Raw genomic sequence first — 26,520 nt, 5'->3', positions numbered from 1 at the left:
TGAATCTATTATTGTTGGGACCCCACCAATAATTGTACAGCACGATGTGGTGCTTACGGTTGTGGTTATATTGTGGCAGTTATGATATGACTGTGCATAACGTGGCTCTGGTCAGAATGTTTGTGGTGGTTATAATGCTTACAATGTGGTAGATATCGTTGTGGTTATGACTGCTTGAGGTATCAGTTGTGGTTATAATGTGCCTATAATATTGTGGTTATGTGGTTTTAATTGTGCTCATAATGCGAGTGTTATGATTGCGGTGATGAAGTTGTGGTTAGAATGTAGTTTCAGTTGTGGTGTAATAACTGTAGAGCTGCCGCTATTATTCATACGTGTTGATGTTAATATTATATTGTTGACATGTTGATATATTGTTGATGAGATTAAAATTATTTTATTAATGTAGATATGTCATTATTGTTGATGTTATGTAAAATCGTTGTGGACGTGATGTTATGTTGTTGAAAGTAGGCCAGCGAATGTCATTGAGAAATTCACATAAATCTACATCGCTTATAATTCACTTCAGTGATATCCCACGGAAACGCACGGGCAGTGCTGCTCACAAAACAATTTGGCTACAAATTTGGTCGATACATTTGTGGATGTCATCAACCAGCAGTGGATTGATCGCAGCTGACGATGGACTTTAAAAGCATACGTTTTATTTTACTTTAGTTTTTTAATGTCACAGTACCGCATTTACATTTTTTGGTGGTAAAGCAGACCTTAGCTATTCACAATCCCACCGCACCGTAAGGGAACTGCCGTGTTCACGGAGAGTTCTTGCCAGTCGCACCCTGCGGGCCCATTCGTGTGTCTTGAACAGGCCACGGTCTGCTGGTGAGACTCGGAGAGGTTGAAACCTCACCAGGATTTGGCTGGTCACGCGAACGATTACTCAATAAGGAGGTGCCCACCTTATTGAGTAATCGTGTGCGCAGGTGAGCACCGGTGTGTTTATGACATAATCAGGAGCGGTGGTGCAGTGGTTAGCACGCTGCTCTACGAACCTGGCTACCCGAGTTTGATTCCCGCGAACGGCGAACACCAGCGACGATATTTCCGAACCAGTCCTGGGCCTCTCTTCGGTCGACTCACCCTTAAATGAGCACCTGGTGCGGTGTGAACATCGCCACTGGGGAGACAAAGGCGGCCGGGCGTGGCGCTGGCCACCCACCCCCTCGTGTGACGTGTCGGCCTTCATAGGTGCTACTCGCTAGCAGCACTTGCCCCAACAATCTGTTATGGCTTTGAGGGATCTTTGTTTTGTTTTATTTCTGACAACCTGAGTTCATTTATTTAAGTGCTCAAGCAAAACATTGCTTAGTGCGTTTAATGTTGGTGCGTAAAAAATATAACCACCTCTTAAAATAGTTCCTAAAAAAATGTGAACTACCATACACCACAGCCTTTGCTTGACTCTGTGTTGTCATGCCGATGTGGTCGAGACTAACGACAGGGTGGCAGCTGAAGGAAGGGGACAATACCCCAGAGAACGACCAATGCGGTGAGATCAGCTTGCATTGTGAGACACCGCGAGATATGGCGATGGATTGGGGATGTCATGAACCAGCAGTGGATAGAGCTTGACTGATTGTGGTAATACACCCATTCCTTACCGTCTCTCGCTTTTTGTAACAAGCTATGCCCACAATTCCTTGCAATGTCTTGATTCGCTGACATTCTAGCGGTTAAAAGTTTCCCCGTCATAAGTTTGAACTCGCCACTGCTACGTTTAATATACAACGGTTTTATATTTTATTGCTTAAATAATCAGAGAATCTGTGTGGCTATAATACCCGTAATTGATTAAAAAACAACCAATAAAAATAAGCAGTTCCACGAATCTGAATGTACGTTTCAGACACTTCAGATGTATCAATCGTTCGTGGAATCAAAAAGTAGCTGTTGACTTGTGTATGGTCTGCTAACCGGTAAGGAATTCTGTCACGCAGAAAAAAATGTGTCCACGACATACAACGGTGTTGGAGTACCTGGATGAACTGTTGGGATGGTGATGATGCATTAACTTTTTGTGCATCTGTGAAACCATCGACTTATTTCATAAATAGGCCACATTCCATTCAGCTGTAGATGCTCGCAATTGTGGTCATCTTCAGGGATTGAATAGGGTGCTTGCTGTAGGGCGTGGCGAAATATTGACAGAATAAATGTTCAACAAGCAGCCCAACCGGCAACGCCACAATTTTACGATAATGATGGTGATGATGTAAGTAGGTGGAGAGGATTTCCAGGGGCTGACTCCGCAGGGGAGGTGAGGAGGAGGGAGGCACGGTTTGTGGAGCCCCTAGTCGGTGATGAGAGAGTCGTAGTTGCTGGTGCTGCGGCCGGGCAGGGAGGGCATCGTCTTTTTGACACGGTCGCGCACGGAGCGGCTCGCTTTCACCGTGACGCGCGGGTCCGTCGACGCCGTGGCTGCAGCGAGAAAAGCGAACCGGGCGGTCGGTGGCAAGGGGTCACGAGGTTAGCGTTGGGGTTTGGTGATTCGGGCTCGTGTTTGGCGTTGGCCTTCGTGTGTTTTTAATGGGGTTTTTTACTAGGTGAGAACTCAAGGGACGAGGGTGGCTGGTTTTGGAAAAATGTACCTTGGTCACCAAGATGATAAAAACTCAAATGAATAAGCTTAGCCTATGCTGTTAGAGGTGTAGGGGAGTTTTCGTCAGTAATGCCTGAGAGTGGTGTCTAGACCGCCTGCAACGGCTGTGCTTTGTATCACGGCCTCTGCATTGTGGGTACTCACAGCGAGATTTGTACGGCGAAACGGGCGTCCCCTGACTGCTGGCGCCCTTCTGCAGGTGACATCGTGGATACACACACGTGCACACACGCGTACATGCAGACACACACGCACACACGCGCGTGCACGTCAAGGCAAGGACATTTCCGTTGTCAGCACAGGAGTTGTCTCCGAATCCCCAGCAGGCAGACAAACGCGCCCGCTGTTCGCACTGCGTCTTGCGACTGACGCGCACACGGCGACACTTACACGTTTCGCCAGGTCTAGGCCAAGTATTTTCTTTATTGCCTTGCGCACCTGCGAGCGAGCAGAGGGGGTGAGGAGGGGGAGGATGGAGGCAGACGGAGTAGGCGTTGTGAACTTGCGTGGGGACCGGTCAAAGGTGCCGATCACCTGTCCTAGTATAGTCACCGTTTTTCATTTTGTCTTTGATGAACACCTGCCGGCGTCTCGCATTAGCCGACAAGGCAGACGTCCGGTGCTCTGTGCTTGATCCGTGTTGCTGTACATGGGAATGTGCCCCAAACCTAGCCGTGCCGCCGATGGACTTTGTGAAATGTGAAACTTTCTTTACAGTTCACAAGATGCCGATACCATGTCATGATCACAGCACATGCAACCAAATGAGTATGCGGCATTATTTTGTACACATTCACTTATATATTTTTGTATTGTTTTAAATTATTAAATTACTAATTTTAACCGTGTTTATTTGAATTTGGAGCAGAAAGTGCCCACTAGACAACTTGGTTTGAACCTGATCTGAGGTCCCCTGTACTTTTTCTCACGATGGTTTAGCCATCTTGCTATACTACTCTTCGCTCGTTATAATTGTCCAAGAAGCCTATTTCGGAGTTGTTTGGGCAAACGAGAGGCAAATCTAGACTCTTTGAAGAATGGAGCATGATTGTTACTGCCCGCGAGCGCACATATTAAGAATGAAATTTAAGAGGCTGGCACAGGCGAGCAAACAACCTATCGAGCAAGAGACCACGTGTCCGACCCGAACCAATGACGATAATCTGAGGGCTTGCTGCCAAAACCAGTGACGGGGCAAGCAAGCAATTAGAGAAGAAGTATTTATCACGAATGTGCAATAGAACAAATGAGGCGTTATCGATTGATGGTGTATGGGGACGTGAATTAAGTGTGGGTACTCACCTCCTTGTCCATCAGACAGTCGAACAGGAAGATGAAGAGACCCTGCCGTAACGAGAACAAACAAATGGGACGCGCTTTATAAACGTGATGTGACATTTTTTCACCCAAACAAAATCTCACCGAGTCTCGAGGGATATCCTCGGAGGTCCTGGAATTGGCATTTTTGTCCAACTCCATAATTAATGTTACATATAATAGATACACCTCTGGTTTGTACCGTGCAGTATACCATGTGCACGTCAGCAGGGCTTCAATTGCTTTGTCGCAGTGTTCTGGTGTCGGTGGAATTGTTTGGGTTGTATTTTATGGAAACCTGTTTGAAAACAATATTACAGTCCTTGAGACTCAAACAATTTTCACAACACCGGGTGAATGTGTGCGGGTTGCTCGCACCTGCAGGGAATTGAAGATGGCAAACAGGTAGTGTAGAGCGAGGTTGTTGCTGTTATCTTTGCTGAAAGCGAAGATGCCGAGTCCCCACGTGACCCCGAGGACGGGCATCATGACGGCGATGCTCTTGGCCAGCTGCTTGACGCGAACCGAGGGTCCCTCGCTGATGGCCGCGCTGACGCTGTGACGGCGCAGGATCTTGGTGAGCACCACCACCAGGATGATGGTGTTGAAGCCGACGATGACCAACGCGGGTACAACGAAGGACAGCAAAGCCCGGCTCTTCTCCCAGTCGAGCCAGCAGACTCTCTCCCGCGTGTACTCGTTGCGCGGCTTCGTCACGGCGATGGTGACGATCGCGATGATGGCTGGCGCCCCGTAGCCCACGGCGAACGCGGCCGCCCTGAGATGCTTCATGGCGACGCGGCTGAAGATGATGACGACGAGGTAGAAGAGGAAGAGACCCTCGCACAGCATCCAGAAGAAGACCGAGAGGTAGCCGAGGTGCATGAGGAAGGTGGAGGCCAGGCAGAGGTTGTTGCACCTGATGCTGGCGTCGGACGCGGCCACGATGAACCACACGTCGGCGAACAGCAGCGACACGCAGATGTTGATGAGGATGATGTGGCGCAGGCGCGAGTTTTCGTGCATCTTGACAGAGCGCCAGGCCACGGCCTCGAGAACGAGGGCGCACACGAGCGCCCCTATGGAGATGCCCACGCCCACGTAGGTGATGGTGGAGAGGATCATGTCGTCGGGTGCCTCGGGAGAGATGAGCACCGAGAAGGATGTCAAGTGGTTGCAGCTACACATCACCACTTCGCCAGGGGACTTGGTGGTGGTGCAACCATAATTTGACCAGTTGCCGCTGGTGTTGTTCAACTGTATGGGAACAGAAAAACAACACGGTGCAGAGGCGACACAATCGCAGGTTTAAATGTAATGATGACGGACTGGCACTGATGCATAACATCCCTCCTTGTGTTCTTTATTGTTACCCTCAAGACACAATGAAACCTCTGGTGTCAATTGTGTTCATTGGTCCTAGAGGTGGCCGGGTCAGCTACAAGATCGCCTGCCGCCTGTGGCACCGCACCTCGACTTTGAGTCGTCCACCAATTATTTCTCTCCACTCTCTGTCACCCCGCGCTAGAGCTCACGGGAGACCTCTCCAACTGTCACCCCGCGCTAGAGCTCACGGGAGACCTCTCCAACTGTCACCCCGCGCTAGAGCTCACGGGAGACCTCTCCAACTGTCACCCCGCGCTAGAGCTCACGGGAGACCTCTCCAACTGTCACCCCGCGCTAGAGCTCACGGGAGACCTCTCCAACTGTCACCCCGCGCTAGAGCTCACGGGAGACCTCTCCAACTGTCACCCCGCGCTAGAGCTCACGGGAGACCTCTCCAACTGTCACCCCGCGCTAGAGCTCACAGGAGACCTCTCCAACTGTCACCCCGCGCTAGAGCTCACGGGAGACCTCTCCAACTGTCACCCCGCGCTAGAGCTCACGGGAGACCTCTCCAACTGTCACCCCGCGCTAGAGCTCACAGGAGACCTCTCCAACTGTCACCCCGCGCTAGAGCTCACGGGAGACCTCTCCAACTGCAGAGCAACCTCTGCCGGGAGTCGTTTCTCCGTGGCAGCCTCCGCCGTGTGCAACGCGGCCAGCAGCAGCAGCGCCGTCGTCGTCTTTCCGCTGCTGCTGCTGCCGCTGCTCGCTGCACATTCACAGCAGCAAAAGCAGCAATGTGACCCGACTCTTAAGAGGAGACACTTAAAGGACCCACGTCTTTCTGTAAGGGCGCAGCATCTCTTCCGTCTGGCTTTTGGGCGACACTGAGTTTGGCTGCGTGCCTAGAGTCACGATCCAATATGTCCATGACAGATAGTGCACGTTACAAATTGGAGTATTACGCGTGTGTAGGCATTGCGTGTGTGTGTGTGTAAGCGGTGTGTGTAAGTATTGCATATATAGAAATACCACGTTGGGGGGTGTTTAACGTGTAACGTGACTGACCTCAAATTTCCAGAAAACGCAACTTGTTTGGTTCTTCGCAGTGACGTTCCTGAAAGCCATCTCAATTGAGATGTTCTTGGGCGCCATGGTGCTGCGGATGACGGTGCTGACCACATCGCTCCCCACCTTGAAACTGCTGCTGCTGTTGCTTCTGCTGCCGTAATTTGGCAGAAGTTCTGACAGGGTGCTGCAATGGCAACAATCGTCATCATCAAAATTACAAAAAGAACGCACACTATTTCTCATACACTATCCAATAATTCTCACCTTTCGTCATCATACACTATACAATACTTATAATTATCGTTAGAAATTACTGCCCACCTTAAGAGCACCCTATCGCTTTCCACCATCATCGATTAACGTGCACGATTCATAATGATAATATCTGCACCTCTTATCGTCATCACTGCGGAAGACACAGCTGCCCCATAGATGGAAATGAAAATGTTCTCTGACATGCGAATGAAACGCATCTAAAACTACCGTCCTTCGCGTACATTTTTAGGAGGTAAGAGCGACAAACGCTCATCGTCTCATTTATCCATCGGCCGGATTTCAAATGTGGATATCGCATGATGGTTGCTGCTTGAACCATGCCCATGACCAGCTCAGTAGAGTTCAGCCTGGTTCGTTCTTGGTTTAGTGAACACCCGCCATCACCACCACACCATCCAGTAGAAGTAATATAAGACAACACACCTGAATTGAATGCTTGTGATAGTCAAGTTGCCCTGTACGAACAATGCTTGCACCACATGTAAGGGGATGGTCACGTGGGACTTATTGAACTCCTTGCTGTACTCAGTGACCGAGTTTCTCGAGATGTACCGCGTTCCTTTCACGACCACGTTAGATTTGTTGATATTGAAATTATCATCCTCACCCACATCTACGGTGGGGTGGTGGGGGGGGGGGTGAAAGAAGGGTCGGTTTGTAACAATGCGTGAGTTCACCAAAAGTTAAGGCAACAAGTGAAACCTGTTGATGGGTTCACGGTTAAATTGCAGCTCTCCAACCTGTACAAGTAGGAAACTTACATTGCCAATGCATTGTTTTCTCAACCTCTTCAGCCTTGCTTTATACACTGCTGGATGAAGGCCTGCCCCAAGCCATCGCCAGCTCTTATCGCCTTGCGATGTGACGGTCCAACTCGCAGCAGCTGAGCAGCGTACTGGGCAGTTATACCGCACTGTACGTGTACTGTGCCGATGTTTTGCCAATCCACTGCTGGATGAGGGCTTCCCGACGCCACGCGGATGAGTGGGGGGTTACCTGACCGTGTTCGACGCTGGCTCGGCGCGGGGTGGTGAAGGCGGGAGCTGAGCTGTGGATGTATCTACGCACAGCACAACAATGGATTCTGCTGCACTGCATTTTGCTGTCGATATCCAGCCCCACAGCCACCTAGTGCGTACATTGTGGTCACCCATCCCAGCACTATATAGGCTCATACCTGCTTAGCTTCTGAGATCGTAACGTGATTGAGCGCATTCCGGTTGATATGGTCATTCAATTACGCATTTAAAATGCGAATTGCAGGGCTGTTGGTGCTGATGTACCAACCGTAATAGCACAACGCGTCTTCTGTTTCACAGTGGACGTTAAAGATCCCGTGGCAGCATTTGCAAGAGGAGGCCATTGTGTGCCGATGTCACGATCCAAATTTGCCAAATTCGAAAATTAACCTAAAATCAATCAAATTTGCGGTTATACTGTACAGCACATAGCAAACATCAGCCCCCCGATGGCAGGACACAGAGAGCTTGGGGTACTTGTTGGCAGCGGCGGTCTGGCTGCAATCCGCCTCGCGTATGTTCTCCCACGCCTCCAATCGGAAACTGTCCTTTACTAATTGCACAGCATTGCGAGCTGCAATTTCCATGTGTGGCGTTATGTAAAATAACACATCAAGTCACGCTTCTGGATACATATGGCGCCACGGTGGGGAGATGTTAACTGCCTCGCCAGGTATACAGGAGGTCGTGGGTCCGATCCAGACCCTGACGCCTAGATATTTGGAGTTTGCGTGTCTCTCTCCCCATGGTCCTCCGGTTTTCCCCTCCACATTTAGAATCAACGTCACGCGTTCAGAGTATTCGATTGCTGCTATACGTTTACATATGATGAGCCACTTCGTTGAGCTATCATTTGTGATTGCCAGGTCGCTTCTCAAAAAGAGCTACACAGCTCAGTGTGCCTTACCTGGTAAAATTAATAAAATAGTTTTGGACGATATTATTATCTGCGGCAGTAGCACCGTTATCGGGTACGCAGAGTACAACTGCATCGCGGCTATGGGCAGGAAGGTTCCTGTGCCGTGGGCTACGAAGAGAGAGAGATGACACAGCGGGCCCCATTTCACTCCTTGCCATCCCCGCCGCTGTGGCTGCCGTTGTGCCGCTGGTGCTGACTCACCGCTGATTGCCTCCACAAATGTCTCGACACTCTTCAGCAGCGAGGTGCTGTTGGTATCTTTGTACTTAAGTTTATCCCACGAATCTGCCAAATTTGGATTGAGCACGTTGCTCACAGAAGTGAAAAAATTCTGAAAGGTACGGACAAGAACAACCGGGTAAATTACAAAAATAGATATTTTTTGTCAAATGTTATCCCAATCGTGCTCTCGGGATTGTGTCAGAAACATGTCAGCAGACATTGCCAGAATACCCATCTTCCTGCGGACAGCCGTGCAACGCTCCATGTAATAGAGCGGCCCACGGAAGTGGATATTGGACAGCTACCTCTGAGATCCGTTCTAGTGGCCTCTAGGCCACACAACATTTGGGCAGTGCTTCCCCACCCACTCCACCACTGAGAGAGGGTCACATTTGTCACTTCAAGTCCAAAGATAGCTTTCTCTCTTTTTTTTTGCCAAATCCAGTGCAGAGTCAAATGTATAAACGTGTTTTATGTGTGTGCAGTAATTGGCGATGGGTCGATCAACTGTCTACACTTGACCTCCCGGTTTAACCAGAGGCGGTGCGTCATGAATTGCACCGGGTTCTGAGACTTGTCAGCTCAGGACCCATTCGGTCACCTCCGACACATAGCATCTATAAGATATTCCCCAGGGTGCGTGCCCTGGGGAAGGAGAAGCAGACAACGCAGTCGAGGAGCCCGAGCACAGACGACGCTGCGCTCGGGCTCCGGCTCCGGCTACAGCCTCTTCAACACGTAGTACGCTTTCGCCACCAATATCCATCATACGGGGGGGGGAAAGGGGGTTGGGTTAAATTTCGTAAATATATAAACGTGTACATTTTGTGGATTTTCTCTCTAACACAAACAAAACGTGACGAATTGTCACGTTCTGTTTACCTGACAACCCTTACTCGTTGGCTGTGTCGGGTGGCGGCGGGTTTCAACGACACACATTTATATTTACGCGATCTAAACACAAAAAAACCTGTATTATGCCGCCCTCTCTGTTGGTGCGCATTGTAAGTAAAGCGTCTCTCACCTCTGCCACGGTTTTGTTGATAGGGATCTTACTTTTGGAAGTGGCATCGGCCAAGAGCTTAATTACTAAGCTGACACTCTCCACTTCGTTGGCGGGTATCTGGTTAGGCTGGTATTCGGACAGTGCCAGGATCAGATCCGGAACTTTCCAGGCCAGCTTTTCGTGGTCAAATGCCATCTAGTGCGAGAGACACCGTCCAGAACGCATCGACACGCAACATTACCACGATCACTCTCGCACAGAACGTCACTCACTCCGTCCCGTCCGCAACTGTGTTCGCTCGCCACACCGCAGACCACGAGACTTCTGCTTTTGATCCTCGCGGTTGGCTACGTACGGTGCGAAAGAAGTTCAGCGTACGTGCATACATTACAGGCCACGTCCAGCGTAACCAGGGCCGACCGCAGAGTTTTGTGGGTCCCGGAGCAAGTCACGACAGTGTGGGCACCCCGACGCCTTCAAACTCTGCGGGAAGTATTACGTCTGACACTACCGTGGCGTCGAGGTGCCCCCCCCCCAAAGTGCGGGGCCCAGGGAGGTCGCCCCGATTCGCCGTGTACCCTGGGGGGTCGGCTCTGAGCGTAGCCGCCGTCTGAGTTCCACCTTCCCCTGTGACGATTTCGAACAAAAGTCTCACTCAGTCCACCTCCTTAGAGAACTACCCCCCTCCCCCACCTCCTTACAGAACTACCCCCCCTCCCCCACCTCCTTACAGAACTACCCCCCCCCACCTCCTTACAGAACTACCCCCCCACCTCTTTACAGAACTACCCCCCCTCCCCCACCTCCTTACAGAACTACCCCCCCTCCCCCACCTCCTTAAAGAACTACCCCCCCCACCTCCTTACAGAACTACCCCCCCCACCTCCTTACAGAACTACCCCCCCACCTCTTTACAGAACTACCCCCCCTCCCTCACCTCCTTAGAGAACTACCCCCCTCCCTCACCTCCTTAGAGAACTACTCCCCCTCCCCCACCTCTTTACAGAACTACCCCCCCTCCCCCACCTCTTTACAGAACTACCCCCCCTCCCCCCCCTCTTTACAGAACTACCCCCCCTCCCCCACCTCTTTACAGAACACCAAGCCCCCACCCCCCACATCCTCCTCCCCCTCAATCTCCTTTGAGCCATTTCTCACCTGCGCCTTGCCCATGAGATTTTTGAGTTCAGTCGATATGCAGTTGTTGTTTTCATCGGCCCATTCACCACTCGTTTTGCAAACCCGGCTTATAAATCCGGTGTAATTGAGTGAACAGTTGTGGTACGCTGTTTTTCCTGCCGCCGTTATCGGCCATTCCCGGTCGCCTATTGTATTTTTTTGGCAAGAAAGGTCACCTGAAATCACACGGCGCAAAGGGCAAGGCAAGCATCGTGATTGTCAAGCGTCACATTTTTGTGCGTGTACAGCCACTCTTTTTTTCAATCCACTGCCAGGAGAGGGCCTCCTCACGCCGTGGGGGTTATGAAGCATTATTTGACCATACTTCATCATGCTGGTTATGCTTTTCGTTAAAAATAAATAACTACATTTTAAAAAAGGAAACCCCGCTGTCCCTTGCAGGGCTGCTTGGATGTTTGTGCGCGGTGTCACGGGCAGCACGCACTGGACTCGCGATCCAGAGGTCGCCGATTCGATTCCACATCCCGACGCGGCAGTTTCAATAATGGAGCAAGATTCTTAAATCCATCCCTCGCAACCCCGTCACCTCCCTCCACTGCCCGTGTCCACACAGCAGCGTGAATGGGCCCACGCCACCAGGCCCACACGGCGGGGCGCAGTGTGGGGACTCCCACCTCTTCCAGGACAGCTGGCCAGCGTGCAGGAGTTGGGCGGCCAAATGCCCTCTAGAGGGGCCCTTCTGCCAGCAGCGAAGTGCACAGGTAATTTCAGGGCTGCCGCTCTATCTTTACGTGGGCGAATTAATTATTTAATGATTATAAAGCGCGGGGGGGGGGGTATCTCTGTGGGTGTGGGCGGGCGGGGGGGTGGTGGTCACGTTTCCTCAAGACAATATTCGAAGCCACTGGAGCTATGCGCTTTTAAATCTAGACTTGAAAACTGCTTTTTGTGTATAGTTTGTTGTCCTTCCCCCGCACCTCCGACTAGCACAGTTGGTTCCGTACGGTGCGAAAGAAGTTTAGCATACACACATACAAAGTGTAGGTGCTTCCACCCCTTACAAGATGTCTGGTCAACATACAAGAGTCGTCCAGATGCCTTCTGGAGCTCCCAGCAGTCACACGTCCAGGTAATTGTAGGGCTGTGCTTTTACATTTTACCATCAGTCATCTCTACTGTGTGTGGCTCAGTAAGTGGCAGTGCCGTATGCATTTGCGCGCCGTACCTGGTCCAATGCAGGCCACCTTGATTTCCTTGCTGCTAACGTTTGTGGAACACTTGAAAATGTTTTTTTCGCACACTTGCAGGAAATAAGAACATCCACTCGAATCCGTTACTGCAGGACAAACACAACGCAGCAGGGATTCTCAACAAAAAGTTGCAAGCGAATATCAATCACCGCAATCACACGCGACGGAATTCACCGAAGCAGAACCTTGGCATGAGCCCTGTCTTCCTGTACCGGGCAGGGGGGTGGAGGAGGTAGGGGGACGGGGAGTGGGAGCGGACGCGTTAACTCTCTCGTTACGATGATCCAATACTAACGAAATTTGCGTGCAACGTTGCGTTGCTATTGGGGGGACCTGCAGGAGGAGAAATCTGGCCACATTAATCAAATCAGTGCCCCACTCGCAGAGGGCGGGCCAGCTAAAACACAGCAAGTTAACAGTAGGGGGCACAGGTGATGCATCTGCCAGTCATCTCAGTCGGTCAACCCATGGCACCTGGGTCTCTCCCAGGACCTGCACAATGAGGCTTCGACACTTCAAGTGGCCTTAGTGTACACATAGCCTGGCACCAGCACCGTGGTGACGTCATGGACACATCGTGCCGAATGGCGGTTGTTGCTGTTGTGCGTGCGTGTGTACTGAACCGGTTATTGGCCTCCCCTAGGTCGACTGAGACTCAAGTGAGTACCTGGTGTGGTGGGTAAACATCAGCATTGGAGAGACAAAAACGTCCGGGCGTGATGCTGGACACCCGTCCCCTCGTGTGCCGTGCCGGCCTTCATAGGTGCTACTCGCTAACAGCACTTGCCCCAACAGTCTGTTAAAGATGATGTGTGGGGATCTTCGAGATGTTTGTTCAGGCCAGACTGGGGAATCTTTTCGCGTGCGTGCTGGGAGACCTCGCCAAGCTAAAGTGGTGTTTGGTGCTGCTGCTGCTGCTGCTGCGTCGCAGTGGTGTGAAAGGGCACACACGTAGCAAACTAGAACTGAGCGCGTCCGTCGAAGAAAACTACAATCGGCGACATGTCGAGAAATGTTTCTCATTCGCAGCACGCAGAGCAACCAGAGAGCTGAAGAAGGGCCCAACGTTGCCTATTTCTATGATTCTATGTCATGGGAACTCGGTAATTAATTGAGGAGTGTTTTTTTTTTCAAATGAATACATCAAACTAGCTCTCGACCGTTGCCTCTCGCTCTCACCACTGCCCACGTGGGCCACTCACGGTAGTTCGTGACATTGTCGTTGACTCCCCACGTTATTGTCAAGTTCGCCATCTGCTGCTGCAGGCAGCAGGTCACGTTGACTGGATCGCCTTGGTTCGCCGACAGGGAAGGCGGGGACCCCAATTCCTGGTTGATGGTTGGCATCAGTACCAACACCACGCTGCTCTCGAGCACGGCGAACGAGCTCACTTGGACCTGGCACGTGTAGGTCCCTGCACGGAGAGACGCTCGTCAGCTCACGCCTGCAGCCTCCTCATCATCACGCGTTGCAAACATTCCTCCTCTGCCTACCCCGTCCACTCCTCTGCCTACCCCGCCTACTCCTCTGCCTACCCTGCCCACTCCTCTGCCTACCCTGCCCACTCCTCTGCCTACCCTGCCCACTCCTCTGCCTACCCCGCCCACTCCTCTGCCTACCCAGCCTACTCCTCTGCCTACCCCGCCTACTGCTCTGCCTACCCTACCTACTCCTCTGCCTACCCTGCCTACTCCTCTGCCTACCACGCCCACTCCTCTGCCTACCCCGCCTACTCCTCTGCCTACCCTGCCCACTCCTCTGCCTACCCCGCCTACTCCTCTGCCTACCCTACCTACTCCTCTGCCTACCCCGTCCACTCCTCTGCCTACCCTGCCTACTCCTCTGCCTACCCTGCCTACTCCTCTGCCTACCCTGCCCACTCCTCTGCCTACCCTGCCCACTCCTCTGCCTACCCCGCCTACTCCTCTGCCTACCCCGCCTACTCCTCTGCCTACCCCGCCTACTCCTCTGTCTACCCTGCCTACTCCTCTGCCTACCCCGCCTACTCCTCTGCCTACCTTGCCTACTCCTCTGCCAGCCTTGCCTATTCCTCGGCAAGCTGAGCCCTTTTCCCGAGCGTGAGGCCAGACATTTGAGCCGGGGGTAATTTTCCAGGCTTTCTAAACACCACTGGGATTCATATTCTTAGTTTTTTCGGTAAAGTCACGTTGAAGAGAAACAACAAAATAACAAAATATATATAAAACAATATATATATATATAAAACAATTATATATATTTTGTTATTTTGTTGTTTCTCTTCAACGTGACTTTACCGAAAAAACTAAGAATATGAATTACTGCAGTCACGAAAGCTTTAAATCAAAACCACTGGGATTGTCACGGCCAAACCGGACCGACACATCTGCGTTTGGTGTCCTTAGCGCTTCTGAAGAGCTTTGTGAGCCTGGTGTTGAATCTGAATGTCTTACCGTTGTAATTTATCTGGAAGTTCCAGATGGTTAGGTTCGTGTTCACAGTGATATCGAAGTAATTGGAAACACTCTGCCCGTCCTTCAACCAAGTGACATTCGTTGTATTCGCCCTGGTGCTGTTGTAGAAAAGGGTCACGTTTGCATTCTCTGTCAGATTGCCGTAGAACGAAATCTGTTCTCCTGCTCAAACAAAAGGAAAGAGTAATGATAATACTATATACATTAAAACAATGTAGATCGTGTCATATTTCGTGGACATTTGTCACGAGCACAGATTTTGTACAGTGGTGCGGGCAAACACAGACGGGCGGGAAGGCATCCAGAACCGACACAAAACAATCGTATTTATATATATTTATATATACACATATATAAAAAAAAAATACGTAAAAATAGGTTTGACTCTTTCTGGAAATAAAACAGGAGGTGTTAAGATGTTCTAACACCAAATACAGACCTTTTTCAAGGAATCAAGTTTACTGCATTGACCACACGTAATCGTGGTGAACCTGCAAACAAACATGCTTCATAACATGAGGCATTGTCTTTGAAACTTCTTGGCCGACACCAGAGACAGCCTCCTTGAGGGCCCAGTCTCACTACCAGTGTCAGACCAGAGAACGCCAGAAGGTGAACAGTACAAGGACAATGCCACTATCAGAGCATTTCTAGCTCGGGGCGAGCAGCTACAATATGGGATATTTTTGCCAGTATCAAAGTATGAAAAAATAAGAATAAGTTTTACCCGTTTCTGCCAATAAAATAATTGCATAAGCTCTGGCGTCCTGTATTGGATATTTGACAAGCTCAATTTATGAGTGTTTATACTTGGGAAAAACGCACGTGTGTGCGAGGTGCTAACACTCAATCCCAGCGCAGATCGAGATTCACCCGCTTGCTTTTACTGCTGTTGTACCCGGGCCATAAGCCAGGCCATGGCGACCTCGAGGCCCATGGGAAGGGAAGGAGTTTCACGACCGTCTGTGTAATCCACCAACCCTCGCCTCCACAAGTACTGGATTACACACCTGCATAGCCACCATAATGTCGATAACAACTTATTTTAAAAGTTAGTAAAAAAAACATGCATACACATGGATCATGTAACACTTTCCAACATGCGTTTGTCTTCGGAAGTGTTTGATGACTGAACTAGCAGTCCAGAAAGCAATGGACAGCCGTCGGGGTGAAATGCGTTCGCGTATTTAAAAAATAAAACATTTGCACGCTCGTTTGAATCTCTAAATTTCGAGTGACCCTTTGACCTCTGGCTGGTTTTCAAAAGTGCAAGTCCCTACGAGCAGCAGATGTTTGTGATGCGTCGTGGTTGTGGTGCCGATTTCGGAAACGCTTCCCTGGTTACCAGGCCAGGCAGACCTGGCCGGAGTGGATCCCTGGCCAAGGTTTGGGGACGTTCCTCTGACGCTGACTGTGACCGCCCCACTCGTGAGTTTCGGATTTTACACGCACGGTTTCTAAAGGACAATTTTGAATAGTGTTGGGATTTTGAGATAACATTCACTCTTAACACGCCATCATTTCCACGCCATGATGATGTCACTTCCACTTCCCGGATCGGTCAGAGACATACACAAATTTGGATCGTCCAAAACTTCGTGACGAGTTCCTGTATCCGAATTTTTCAGATTAATCCAAAATTCGGTCGCACATCCCTATAGCTGTGCGTTTAACCGGGGTTTACGAACCTTCCGAGTGAATAACCAATCGGCTTGAATTTTCCATTTGGATGCCGTATTTGTTCAGAAATGTGTTGATGTCTTCAGTCATGTTGATGATGTCCTCAGTGGAGAGATTGTAACCTATGACCTGGTAATCGGCGATCAGGCTCCCATTCCTGCGGGTGGGGGGAAGGTCAGTGCAACACATATGCCAATCCCACAGGGACTCCCCTACCCCCAACACAAAGACACAAAATACAAAGTTCCCCCGAATAGCCTTCGCAGACTTTTGGGTCAAGTGCAGCAGCAGGGACTACTGCATCCAATGCACTAACAGAGATTGTGTAACTTGTAGACCCGTATTGTTGTTTTAGTTTTGTTTACCAAAGATGTAAATGTACTGCTTGTGATGTATGGAGTATAAGCCAGGACAGAATTTGACACTGCCGCCCACGGCCAGGGCGCAACATTCCCCAAGACCCTCGGGAGAATGGCGACGTTTGACTGATTAATTATAGAGCCGGCATTGTCGGGGAGCCACGGTGGCTAAGAGATGTTAACTACCTCACCTGATATACAGAAGGTCGTGAGTTCGATCCCAACCCTGATGCCTGCTGCTGTGTATTTGCAGTTTGCACGTTTCTCTCCCCGTGGTCGCGTGGGTTTTTCTCCGAGCCCTCGGGGTGTTCCCCCCACGTGTAGAAACAACGTCACGCGTTTAGAGTCGAAAGGCTGCGATACATTTGCACGTAAGCCACTTCATTGAACTCTCATTTGTGGCCAGGTCGCTTCTGAAAAAGAGCTACATAACTCAGTGGGCCTTACCTAGTAAAGTAAATAAATAGATATTATAAATAATTAGTTTGCTTATTTCCTCCAACCGTCAGCACTCCCGACCCCCCCCCCCCCCAACTTCTCTGCGTGCCGTCGGCAGCCAGGGCACTTCCAGCCGTCTAAGCGTTGCGTGTCGAGGTCACCTCTCTCACCTGAAACCCAGGATGATCACCTTCATGAAGCGCTCTCCAAGGCGCTGGTAGCATTCGTTGAGCTGAAGGAATGCAGAGAGGAGGGGAGCATCAGGGTGACATCAATCACGCCCCTTTGTCAATCCGCTGCTGGCTGATTGACAGCCGGTAATGTGTCAGTCTTGTGCGTTGCTTGACCATTGCTGCGGCAGAGCCGGTGGCGTGAAGGGGTGACCGGCCAGGACCCGTTCAGAATCAGAATATTTATAGCGGAGGAATCTGATGAGCTATAAAGCTCTTTTTCACAGATGTCCAGTAGATGTCACTCGTCACCGATGCGATAGCTGTCGCCGGGAATTGAACTCGGATCGCCGGATTCATAACGAGGTGCAAGAGCCACTGACTTTATTGTGAAACGCCACTCCGCCGGGATTGATGCGGTGCGTTTACGCCGCTGTCGAAGAGAGATAACGCCTCGCGCAGTGGAGCGGTGGTGCGGAGGTTGCGTCAGCCTGGGTTTGAGTTCCCAATGGCGAGTAAAGTCTGAACCGGTTCTGGGCCTCCCCTAGGTTGACTTAGCCTCAGCTGGTTTGCAAAAATCAACACTTGAGTGTGTGAACATCCGTGTGGTGCGAGTTACACCAGCCCCGTGTGTGACGTGCTTGCCTTAATAGGTGACTCCTCACAGCATTTTCCACAATAGTTTAAAAGGCTGTCGGGTCGGGGGGGATCTTTGTGCGTATTTGTTTGCGCGATGATTATGATGTTGTTGATGTCAACAACATCATAATCATCATCGCGCAAACAACAACATCGTAATCATCGAGGAGGTGCTCAGCTGCTGTTCACAGCACTGAGCCAGCGATGGAAATGCATCGTTGCTGTGGCAGGCTGGAGTCTCTCCCATAAGACAACCTGCTGTTGACTTCCCCACAAAGCGGTACACTACTTCCTTTATCGACCCACAGACAGATAATAGGCCGAGTTCACATACCTGTCAACCCCTTGTCCGTGACCTACCTTATTACAGACTAATTTAGACCTTATTGGCCACCCCGTGCCCTTATAAATCTCAACGTTTATCCTACAAAGTCCTATCACAAGGGAGAAGCACACACAGACACAAATTGTATATATATATTTGCCCGTATTGAAACGGCTGTACGCCATATGGACCTGAAAACTCAATTTCCCTGAGCAAAAACACTGGTAAACCTTATGGGTTGATAGCTGTGGATTGAACTCCCCAACCAGGGGATGGAGCACGCAACCCTCGCGGTTGGTGAGCTGCTCGCTCTCCGCCGCTGAGCCACGTGGCCGGCTTACCGCTGACGCCAGGGGTCGCGATGGGCGCGCGGTGGTGTGCCTACCGCTGTCAAGAAAAGAGTCTCCATGTCCAGGTACTTGCTGCTGATCTTATCTTCGTACAGTCCGTCGAAAACCTTGGTCGTCCGGACCGTGATGCTGTGTCTGCTCACAACTGAGCGCAGGGTAAACGCAGACGCACGGCAGGACGGCACGCACACAAAGGCAAAGGTCCCCCGCGTAGCCTTAACATACCGTTGGGGGCAAGTGCTGTTCGCGAGTAGCACCTATGAAGGCCGGCACAGCACACGAGGGGGTCGGTGACCAACACCACGCCCAGCCGCTTTTGTCTCCCCAGTGGCGATGTTTATACACCACACCAGGTACTCATTTGAGGGTGAGTCGACCTCGGGGAGGCCTAGGTCAGGTTCATATAATCGTCACCGGTGTTGGTGGCCTTGATCGGAAATCGACCTCGGGGTCACCGCGTTTGTAGCAGTGGCGTGCTAACCGCCGTACCACCACTCCTCTACAGCGGTAGCGTAGGGCCGCGCCAGGGCCATGCACGCACGGTGAGAGCCCCACGAGCGGTGGTCGCCGAGTAGATCGCAGTCAGGTTCCGCAAAGTTTCGCGCCCCAACTCGGCCACGGGTAAGACGCGCATCTACCGCACCAAGTTTGCGTTTAATCATCGCAACTGCCGTACTCACTCCGCACTGGGCATTCTGTTCACGCGCGACTCTGTGAATGCGGCGAGTCCTCGTTTAACGCGGCAGATTGCGTTCCTAGACAGTGCCGCGTTCAGCGAGAAACGCGTTCGGCGAAAACAGTTTCCCCACAATGAATGTAATAATTATTAAGTTTGGCGAGACACGAAGCACTACTGCACTGCTGTATCACTCCGCGTACTCTATCACTCATCCGCGCAGCTCCAGAAAGTAGTTGGTCGTCGACTGCTTCGAAACTGCGTTATAACGGAATGCACGTTCCGCGTTATAGCGGAATGCACGTTACGCGTTATAACATTGCACATTACGCATTATAATGGTGTCTGCATTTCGTGTTATAATGGTGCGTGTTCCACGCTGTGGAAAAAGTGTTCCCGAATGGAAGAACCGCGTTGTAGTGTGAACATCGCCACACGTTAACCGAGGACTTCCCGTACATCAAAAGATTCAGGCATCGGCACAATTCCGCATGTAGGGGCCGCACTGGGCGATGACATGATGAGAGGTGGTATACTGGATGCGGTGTACCGGATGTGCCCGACGACCTGTTCAGACTCTGGTTTTGCTACAATGTATGGTTTGGGCTGGTGTGTTGCATTTGTTGCTTAATAAAAGAGATTTCCTGCTCGAATGAGCATCGAGTTGACGATGCTCATCGCGTGTGCACAGTCCCGAGCTCGCGGTGGACATTCCACATTCCTATGGTAGGGGACTTGTTCTATTCATCGATCAACCACTGTTGACTTCCCCACGAAGCGGTACTTATTTTATCGACCCGGGAGGGATCATGGTCCGAGTTAACTCCCCAACCAGGATGCGAATCCTGACCTTCTGGCCGTGGAACCGCTCGCTCGCTCTCCTGCTGAGCATGTTTCCAAATGCCACCCACTGCGTTTGTGATGAAACGAGGAGGCACGATGGGTCGCGCGTGCGACAGACGCATTGGTTCACTCACCTGTCGTGCCGCTTGGTTTTGCAGCCGTGGAGCTGGGTTTGGTCTCAGGCTTGGTATTGGTGATGGGTGTGTTCGATGTGTTTGCGACGTTGAGTGTGGTTGTGACGTTGAGCGTGGTAGTGACGTTGGGCGTGTTTGCTGTTGGTGTGGTTGTTGTTGTTGGCGTTGTTGTTGGTGGTGGTGTTGTGGTTGTTAACGTTGTGAGTGCTGTGCTGGTTAGGTTGGCGGCCGTAGTGACGTTGGGCGTGGTTGTCGGCGTGCTTGGAGGGGGAGGCGCGCTGCACTGGAAGGGGTCCGGGGGTGTCCCCCGGACGCAGCTGCACCCCTGCGGGGGTCCCCAGGGGTCCGAGGAGCAGGGCCCCAGCGCCTGGCAGGTGGAGGTGTTCCACAGCAGCCCCGCTCCGCACCGACACTGCGTCTCGTTGCCTTGGGGGACACACTCTGAGCCGTGCAGAATAGGGGACAGGAGGGAGCGTGAGGGAGACACGGGCACCCCTTGATTTACGGCATTGGAGAGGCAAGAGACTGTGGGAGCAAACGGCCCAACAGACGGGTGACCGGGCCACAGAAGCACGTTGGGTAAGGCCCCCACTGAGCTCTATAGCTCTTTTTCAGAAGCGACGTGGCCACAGATGATGGCTCAACGAAGTGGCTTGTCACGTGGAAATATACAGCCGCCAAATACTCTGAACGCACGTTTAAAAATGCGGAGGGAAAAAACCGGAGGACCCGGAGAAAAATCCACGCGACCACAGGGAGAACATGCAAACTCCAAATATACAGCCGTGAGGATCGGGATGGAACCCACGACTTCCTGTATACCGGGCGAGGGATTTAACATCTCGTCACCGCGACGCCGACGAGATGACCGTCACACACCCCGACGTCCGCACTAACTCTGCTTCATTCCAGGAAGAAGCTTGGTGTGCACCTCGAGGTGACTTTGTTCATCGCGTGAGCAGTGACTGCTCTATCCCTCTCCGGGGAGGTCAACGGAAAGGCGATGGCATCGGCTGAATTCCGGGTTCCACCAGTTGCATGCTGGTCGTGTGGACATGCTATTTTGTCGGGGCTATACCAGGCATTGTATATATAAAAAAAAAACATATGTGTAAAAAATAACTTATTTTACTAGGAGAGCCTCACCGAGCCAAAGGACTCGTGCTGCAACATTGGGGTTTGGTTTTAAGATGTTTTGAACCAACACTCAATCCCCGTACAGACTGAAAAAGGTGGCGATTAGTCAAAACTTGCTGTACCGCTTTCTCCCGGCGAACCAGGCAGGGTACGGCACATCTCCTCAACGCTCTCAAGGAAGGGAGTTTCTCAACTTTTGTGCGGCGATCCACGCCAACCCTCGCCTCCAAGAAGGGCACGGCACGGGAAGGGCCTGAATCGGGTTGCGTGTGGACGCTGCAGCAGAACCCCTGTGCAGGAGGGCGCACGCATGGGTGCACAGGGAGAGCGGGACCAAGGTGGCGGCCAGGTCGCGTGCGCGAAGGTGAACCCCACCACTTATGATCTCGGGGTCGGTGATGTTGATGGCGCTGCCGTTGATGAAGATCGTTTGGACGTTGCGCAGCACGTCCAGGATGTCCTGGTCGCTGATGGTGCCATTGATGACCGTGATCTCCAGTTCCAGCAGCACGGCCATCGTCTGCACGGCCGCTGCTGGCAAAGGCGAAGGGGCGAGGCAGCAGGCAGCGCTTCACACCACTGCGGAGGTCTCTGCTCTCGTCGTGTTTACGGGTTGCTCGCGACGATGTCCGACATTGCTGGGAGCTTCTCTGGGCACTGATTCAGAGGTTCCTGAAGAAGCTCCCAGCGCTGGAAGCGAAACGTCAGACATCATGCAAAACAACCCGTGGTACAACCCGAGAACGCATCGGCACGCTTTCCCGAGGTTTCGTTCCACGCACTGGGAAGCGTAAACCACCACGCGAGCCCCGGTCATCCGCGCAGCGACTCCTGGCTGCTAGCCATCGAGCAAAGACAGCGGTTACCGCATCGCTATTCAGGTGCGCTTCTGCGGCCGTCTGGAATGCACTTCCTTCCGATATTAGGAAGTCACTGGAGCTACGCACTTTTAATCCTAGATTGAAAGGTAATTTAGTTAGAACTTATTTTTGTGTTCAGCTTGTTGTCCTCCCCCGCATCTCCGATCAGCACGGTTGGCTACGTCTGGTGCGAAAGAAGTTCAGCACACGTACGTACATCAACGTGCATACGTTCGGGAACTGAATTGAATTGCCTTCCGATGGAAGCTCCCAGACCCCTGGAACGAAACGTCAGACATCATGCAGAACAACCCGCGGTACCGCGCTGTACCTCGTCGTTCGCGGACAGCGCGTGGACCTCCCCCGGTAGCCGCCTGTGGGCACAAAACAGCAAACAGAGCGGGCGGGTGAGTAGAGGGGGGGGGCTATGTGAGGTGACATCGATCCCTTCACTTGGGACGCGGTCCGGAACAACGAACACATCACTGACAACGTGGGCTTTTCATGATACAGCGTGCTTCAAAAAAGTGTTAACATTTTTTTACGGGACTATCGTTTTTAATGGGGAAAATGAACGGACAATACTACACTGTAACGTGATAACAAATGCACTGTTAATAGCTTCAAAAAGTCAAAGAGTCTCCACGTGTTCGCCATCGTTGTCAACACGTGGCCTGGGATCTTCTCCAGGTCGTCTCCAGAGCCCGGAGGCAGCAGAACATGTCACGTGGTGGTGTTGCTGCAAATTCTCCAAAGTGTCAACATCTTTTTTGAAGCACCCTGCAAAGGGTCTTTTTTAAGGATTAGATCGCGTAAATATTAACGTGCCGTTAACCCGCCACCACCGAACACAACCAATTGGTGAGGTTTGTCACGTTAACACAACGTGCCAATTGGTTACTACTTCAGCACCACACGGGTTGTGTGTTGGAGAGTAAACCCACCACAATATTTACAATTCGAGGATCGTGACTTTTCGCTGGTGATTTCAACAACCGGCTTCATCAGCAATGAGCCAGAACTGTGAAGCAGTCTTCTTGTTTTGGGTCTTAAATCGACGAGTAAAGGTCATGCCATCACTCTGAACATATCAGGCACCTGTCGTTTACGTGACAATCCTTCCTAATTGGCTGTGCCGAGTGGTGGCGGGTGAACGAAACATTTTCATTTCCGCGATCTAACTCAAAACAAAAGAAAAACCTCTGTCATCCATAATATCGGTCGCCAAAGGCTTTCTCGTGCGGCTGCGCAGCAAGGCGGCGTGTGCTGAATGAAGACGGCTGCGACGATAATGTCGGAGCGAAACTCAACGTCCGCTGAACTAGGAACGCATTGGTTCGAGGGGACGGGGGGGGGGGCAAGCACAACACGCAACTGGGGTGTGATGTAAAGCTGGGGCCAGCTAGTGGAGGAGGAATCGGATGAAGGCAATGAGATGTATGAGGCGAGCCAGAGCTGCTCAAAGCGCTGTTGAAGGGGCGCGTGACTGTGAAAAGGAGGTGCGTGAAAGGCTGAGAGGCGTGGAGGGAGGGGAGGGAGGGAGGGAGGGGAGGGGAGGGAGGGAGGGAAGGAGGGAGGGGAAGGAGGGGAGGGAGGGAGGGAGGGAGGGGAGGGAGGGAGGGAGGGAGGGAGGGAAGGAGGGGAGGGAGGGAGGGGGGGAGGGAGGGAGGGAGGGAGGGAGGGAGGGAGGGGAGGGAGGGGAGGGAGGGAGGTTTCCTTGGAAAGACGCCGAGAGATGGCGCGAGAGGAGGAACAACATTGCCCAGGGAGCAAGGGCGAAACAGAGACGGCGCAAGAGACTCGTTTTGTAGGAAAATTGTGAAAGGACTTGGCGGGGGGAAGGTTGCTGGTCAATTGTGGAGTTTTAAATTACCTCGGTGTGTCCAATTGGGGAAACGTGAGAGAAGAACTCGAGACGCGATGTTGCAAAGTTGGGCTCGTGCCAAACGGTGCTCAAATCACATACGTGTTGCCAGGAGGATCAATCACACAACTGATATTCTTGGTTCTTTCGGTAAAGTCACGTAGAAGGGAAACAATCAAATAATAAAAATATAAAATAAGTGATGTCAGAGCCTCAAATCACTACCTGCTGTCAATAGTATCAAATCACATACGTGCCGCCAGTAAAATTAATCACACGCCTGATGTCAGTATATTTAAATCACTACCTGCTCTGAGTAACCTCAATTAACTTACCTGCTGTCAGTAGAATAAAATCACATACGTACTGCCAGGAGGATCAATCACATACATCCTGTGAGTATACTCAAATAATGAACGTGCCAGTATACCGAAATAGTGTACATGATGCCATTAGAATCAAATCATGTACCTGCTGCCAGTAGTATCAAATCGCATAGCAGAGGGCAGTGCGTTAAATGTGCATTGTTGTACCACACTTGTGGGGTCCCCGTCTGCCCAGACCCGCGCTGACAAGCGTATGGGTTTGGCAGTGGACTGACACAGCGCATGCACATTATTACACACACACACAGGTGAGTGTGGGTGGGTGTGTGGGGACACACCGTGCGATTCCGGGGTCCGAGGACGAGGAGGAGGAGGAAGGGGACGAGGAGGGTGAACGAAGTCTTCATGGCCACGTTGGGGGTCCCTGCTTTGACCGGGGCTCCTGTCTGGTCGGGAACCACCCAGCAGAAACCTTAATCGGACTCCCACGTGTCTGTCCCAAGTCTCCCTCGCTCCACGTGCCCCGGTCTCAATCCACGTGTTCCTGATGTGTCCTGTGTCCCACGTGTCCCAGGTCTCCCCAGCTCCAGGTGTCCTCCCCAGGTCTCCTACGCTCGTTCCACGTGTTCTCAGTAGGTCCACTGACTTTGTTGATCACAGACGGGTTGGATCAATGACCGAGATTACGTGAAGATTTGCAGACTTTTTTTGTATTGTTTGTTAGACGTGCGTGTTGCATAATTAAACGACATGCACAACGTGCATGCCATGTATACACCGCTCCTCGTAAATGACATGCACAACAATACACACATACACACCGTGCATTCATCATCATCATCATCGTCAGTGATTCTAGAGCTCCCGTCATCACGCACTCACCTCCCTCGATCCCTCCGTCCACAGGGGACCCGCGTCCAATCGCGACCTCAACTCATTGAGCTCTGGGCGAGACAGCGAGGAAGATGCGGGGGGGGGGGGCGGGGGGTGAGGACCAGGGGGAGGGGAGGGTGGAGGGGGAGTAAGAGGAGGAAGAGAGTCAAGGATGAGGGTGAGAAAGGAGTATGAGAACAATGGAGAGGAGGAACGAGAAGGAGGAGGAATGATTAGGTTGAGGGACAAGGACGAGGAGAGGATGAGGAATGATGTGGAGAGAGATGAGGAGAGAGATGAGGAGAGAAACGAGGAGAGGGACGAGGGGAGGGACGAGGAGAGGGACGAGGAGGAGGACGAGGAGAGGGACGAGGAGGAGGACGAGGAGAGAGACGAGGAGAGAAACGAGGAGAGGGACGAGGGGAGGGACGAGGAGAGGGATGAGGGGAGGGACGAGGAGGACGAGGAGAGGGACGAGGAGAGGGACGAGGGGAGGGACGAGGAGGACGAGGAGGAGGACGAAGAGGACGAGGAGGAGGACGAGGAGAGGGACGAGGAGGACGAGGAGGAGGACGAGGAGGACGAGGAGGAGGACGAGGAGAGGGACGAGGTGGACGAGGAGGAGGACGAGGAGGAGGACGAGGAGAGGGACGAGGAGAGGGACGAGGAGGACGAGGAGGAGGACGAGGAGGAGGACGAGGAGAGGGACGAGGAGAGGGACGAGGAGGACGAGGAGGAGGACGAGGAGGACGAGGAGGAGGACGAGGAGAGGGACGAGGTGGACGAGGAGGAGGACGAGGAGGAGGACGAGGAGAGGGACGAGGAGAGGGACGAGGAGAGGGACCCCGTGGGTGGCTGCGTCGCCCCGGCTTCTGTGCGGCACCCGAGACGGAGGCGCGGCGCTTACGTGGGGGGGGGGGGGGCGGATCGGTGGGGTGGGGGGCGTCGGGATGACGATGATGACGATTGTACGGTGCAGTCATTGATGTCGATGCCGATGTTGGATCGTGTACGATGGTGATGATGGCAGTGTGCTATTTATGATCTGGATCGATCGATTTCAGGAAACTGTTAACGTGAGTGGCGAGTGTGAATTTGATTTCGAGTTTAACCAAGTCCGGAACCTCGCCACTTCCCCAAGCCGCGCTCACCACCTGGGTGAAGTATGGTGAAGTATGGTCACCTGGGTGAAATTATGTGAAGTATGGTGAAGTATGGTCATC

The 26,520-nt window shown here is 51.9% G+C and overlaps 1 protein-coding gene across 1 annotated transcript; it reads right to left on the bottom strand.

Moving 5' to 3' along the window:
• Window positions 1–1,261: 1,261 nt before the first annotated feature.
• On the bottom strand, window positions 1,262–26,161 carry LOC116942505 (adhesion G protein-coupled receptor F5-like). Its single transcript, XM_076067184.1, has 20 exons — window positions 24,763–26,161; window positions 22,566–22,608; window positions 21,750–21,908; window positions 20,238–20,678; window positions 18,620–18,729; window positions 17,271–17,332; window positions 16,312–16,460; window positions 14,603–14,785; window positions 13,372–13,584; window positions 12,145–12,255; window positions 10,938–11,134; window positions 9,798–9,974; window positions 8,753–8,882; window positions 7,037–7,226; window positions 6,335–6,521; window positions 4,319–5,197; window positions 3,926–3,967; window positions 3,014–3,061; window positions 2,768–2,816; window positions 1,262–2,442 (listed from the first exon to the last, which is right to left on the bottom strand). The coding sequence occupies exons 1-20, from the start codon at window positions 24,829–24,831 to the stop codon at window positions 2,315–2,317; spliced, it is 3,567 nt and encodes a 1,188-aa protein (XP_075923299.1). The 5' UTR covers window positions 24,832–26,161; the 3' UTR covers window positions 1,262–2,314.
• Between the last annotated feature and the right edge of the window lie 359 nt (window positions 26,162–26,520).

The sequence above is a fragment of the Petromyzon marinus genome, chromosome 15 (genome assembly GCF_048934315.1).
Source record: "Petromyzon marinus isolate PM22_M1 ecotype Great Lakes invasive population chromosome 15, UKy_Petmar_22M1.pri1.0, whole genome shotgun sequence".
Taxonomy (NCBI): Eukaryota; Metazoa; Chordata; class Hyperoartia; order Petromyzontiformes; family Petromyzontidae; genus Petromyzon; species Petromyzon marinus.
This window is presented reverse-complemented; position numbering and strand designations above follow the sequence as displayed.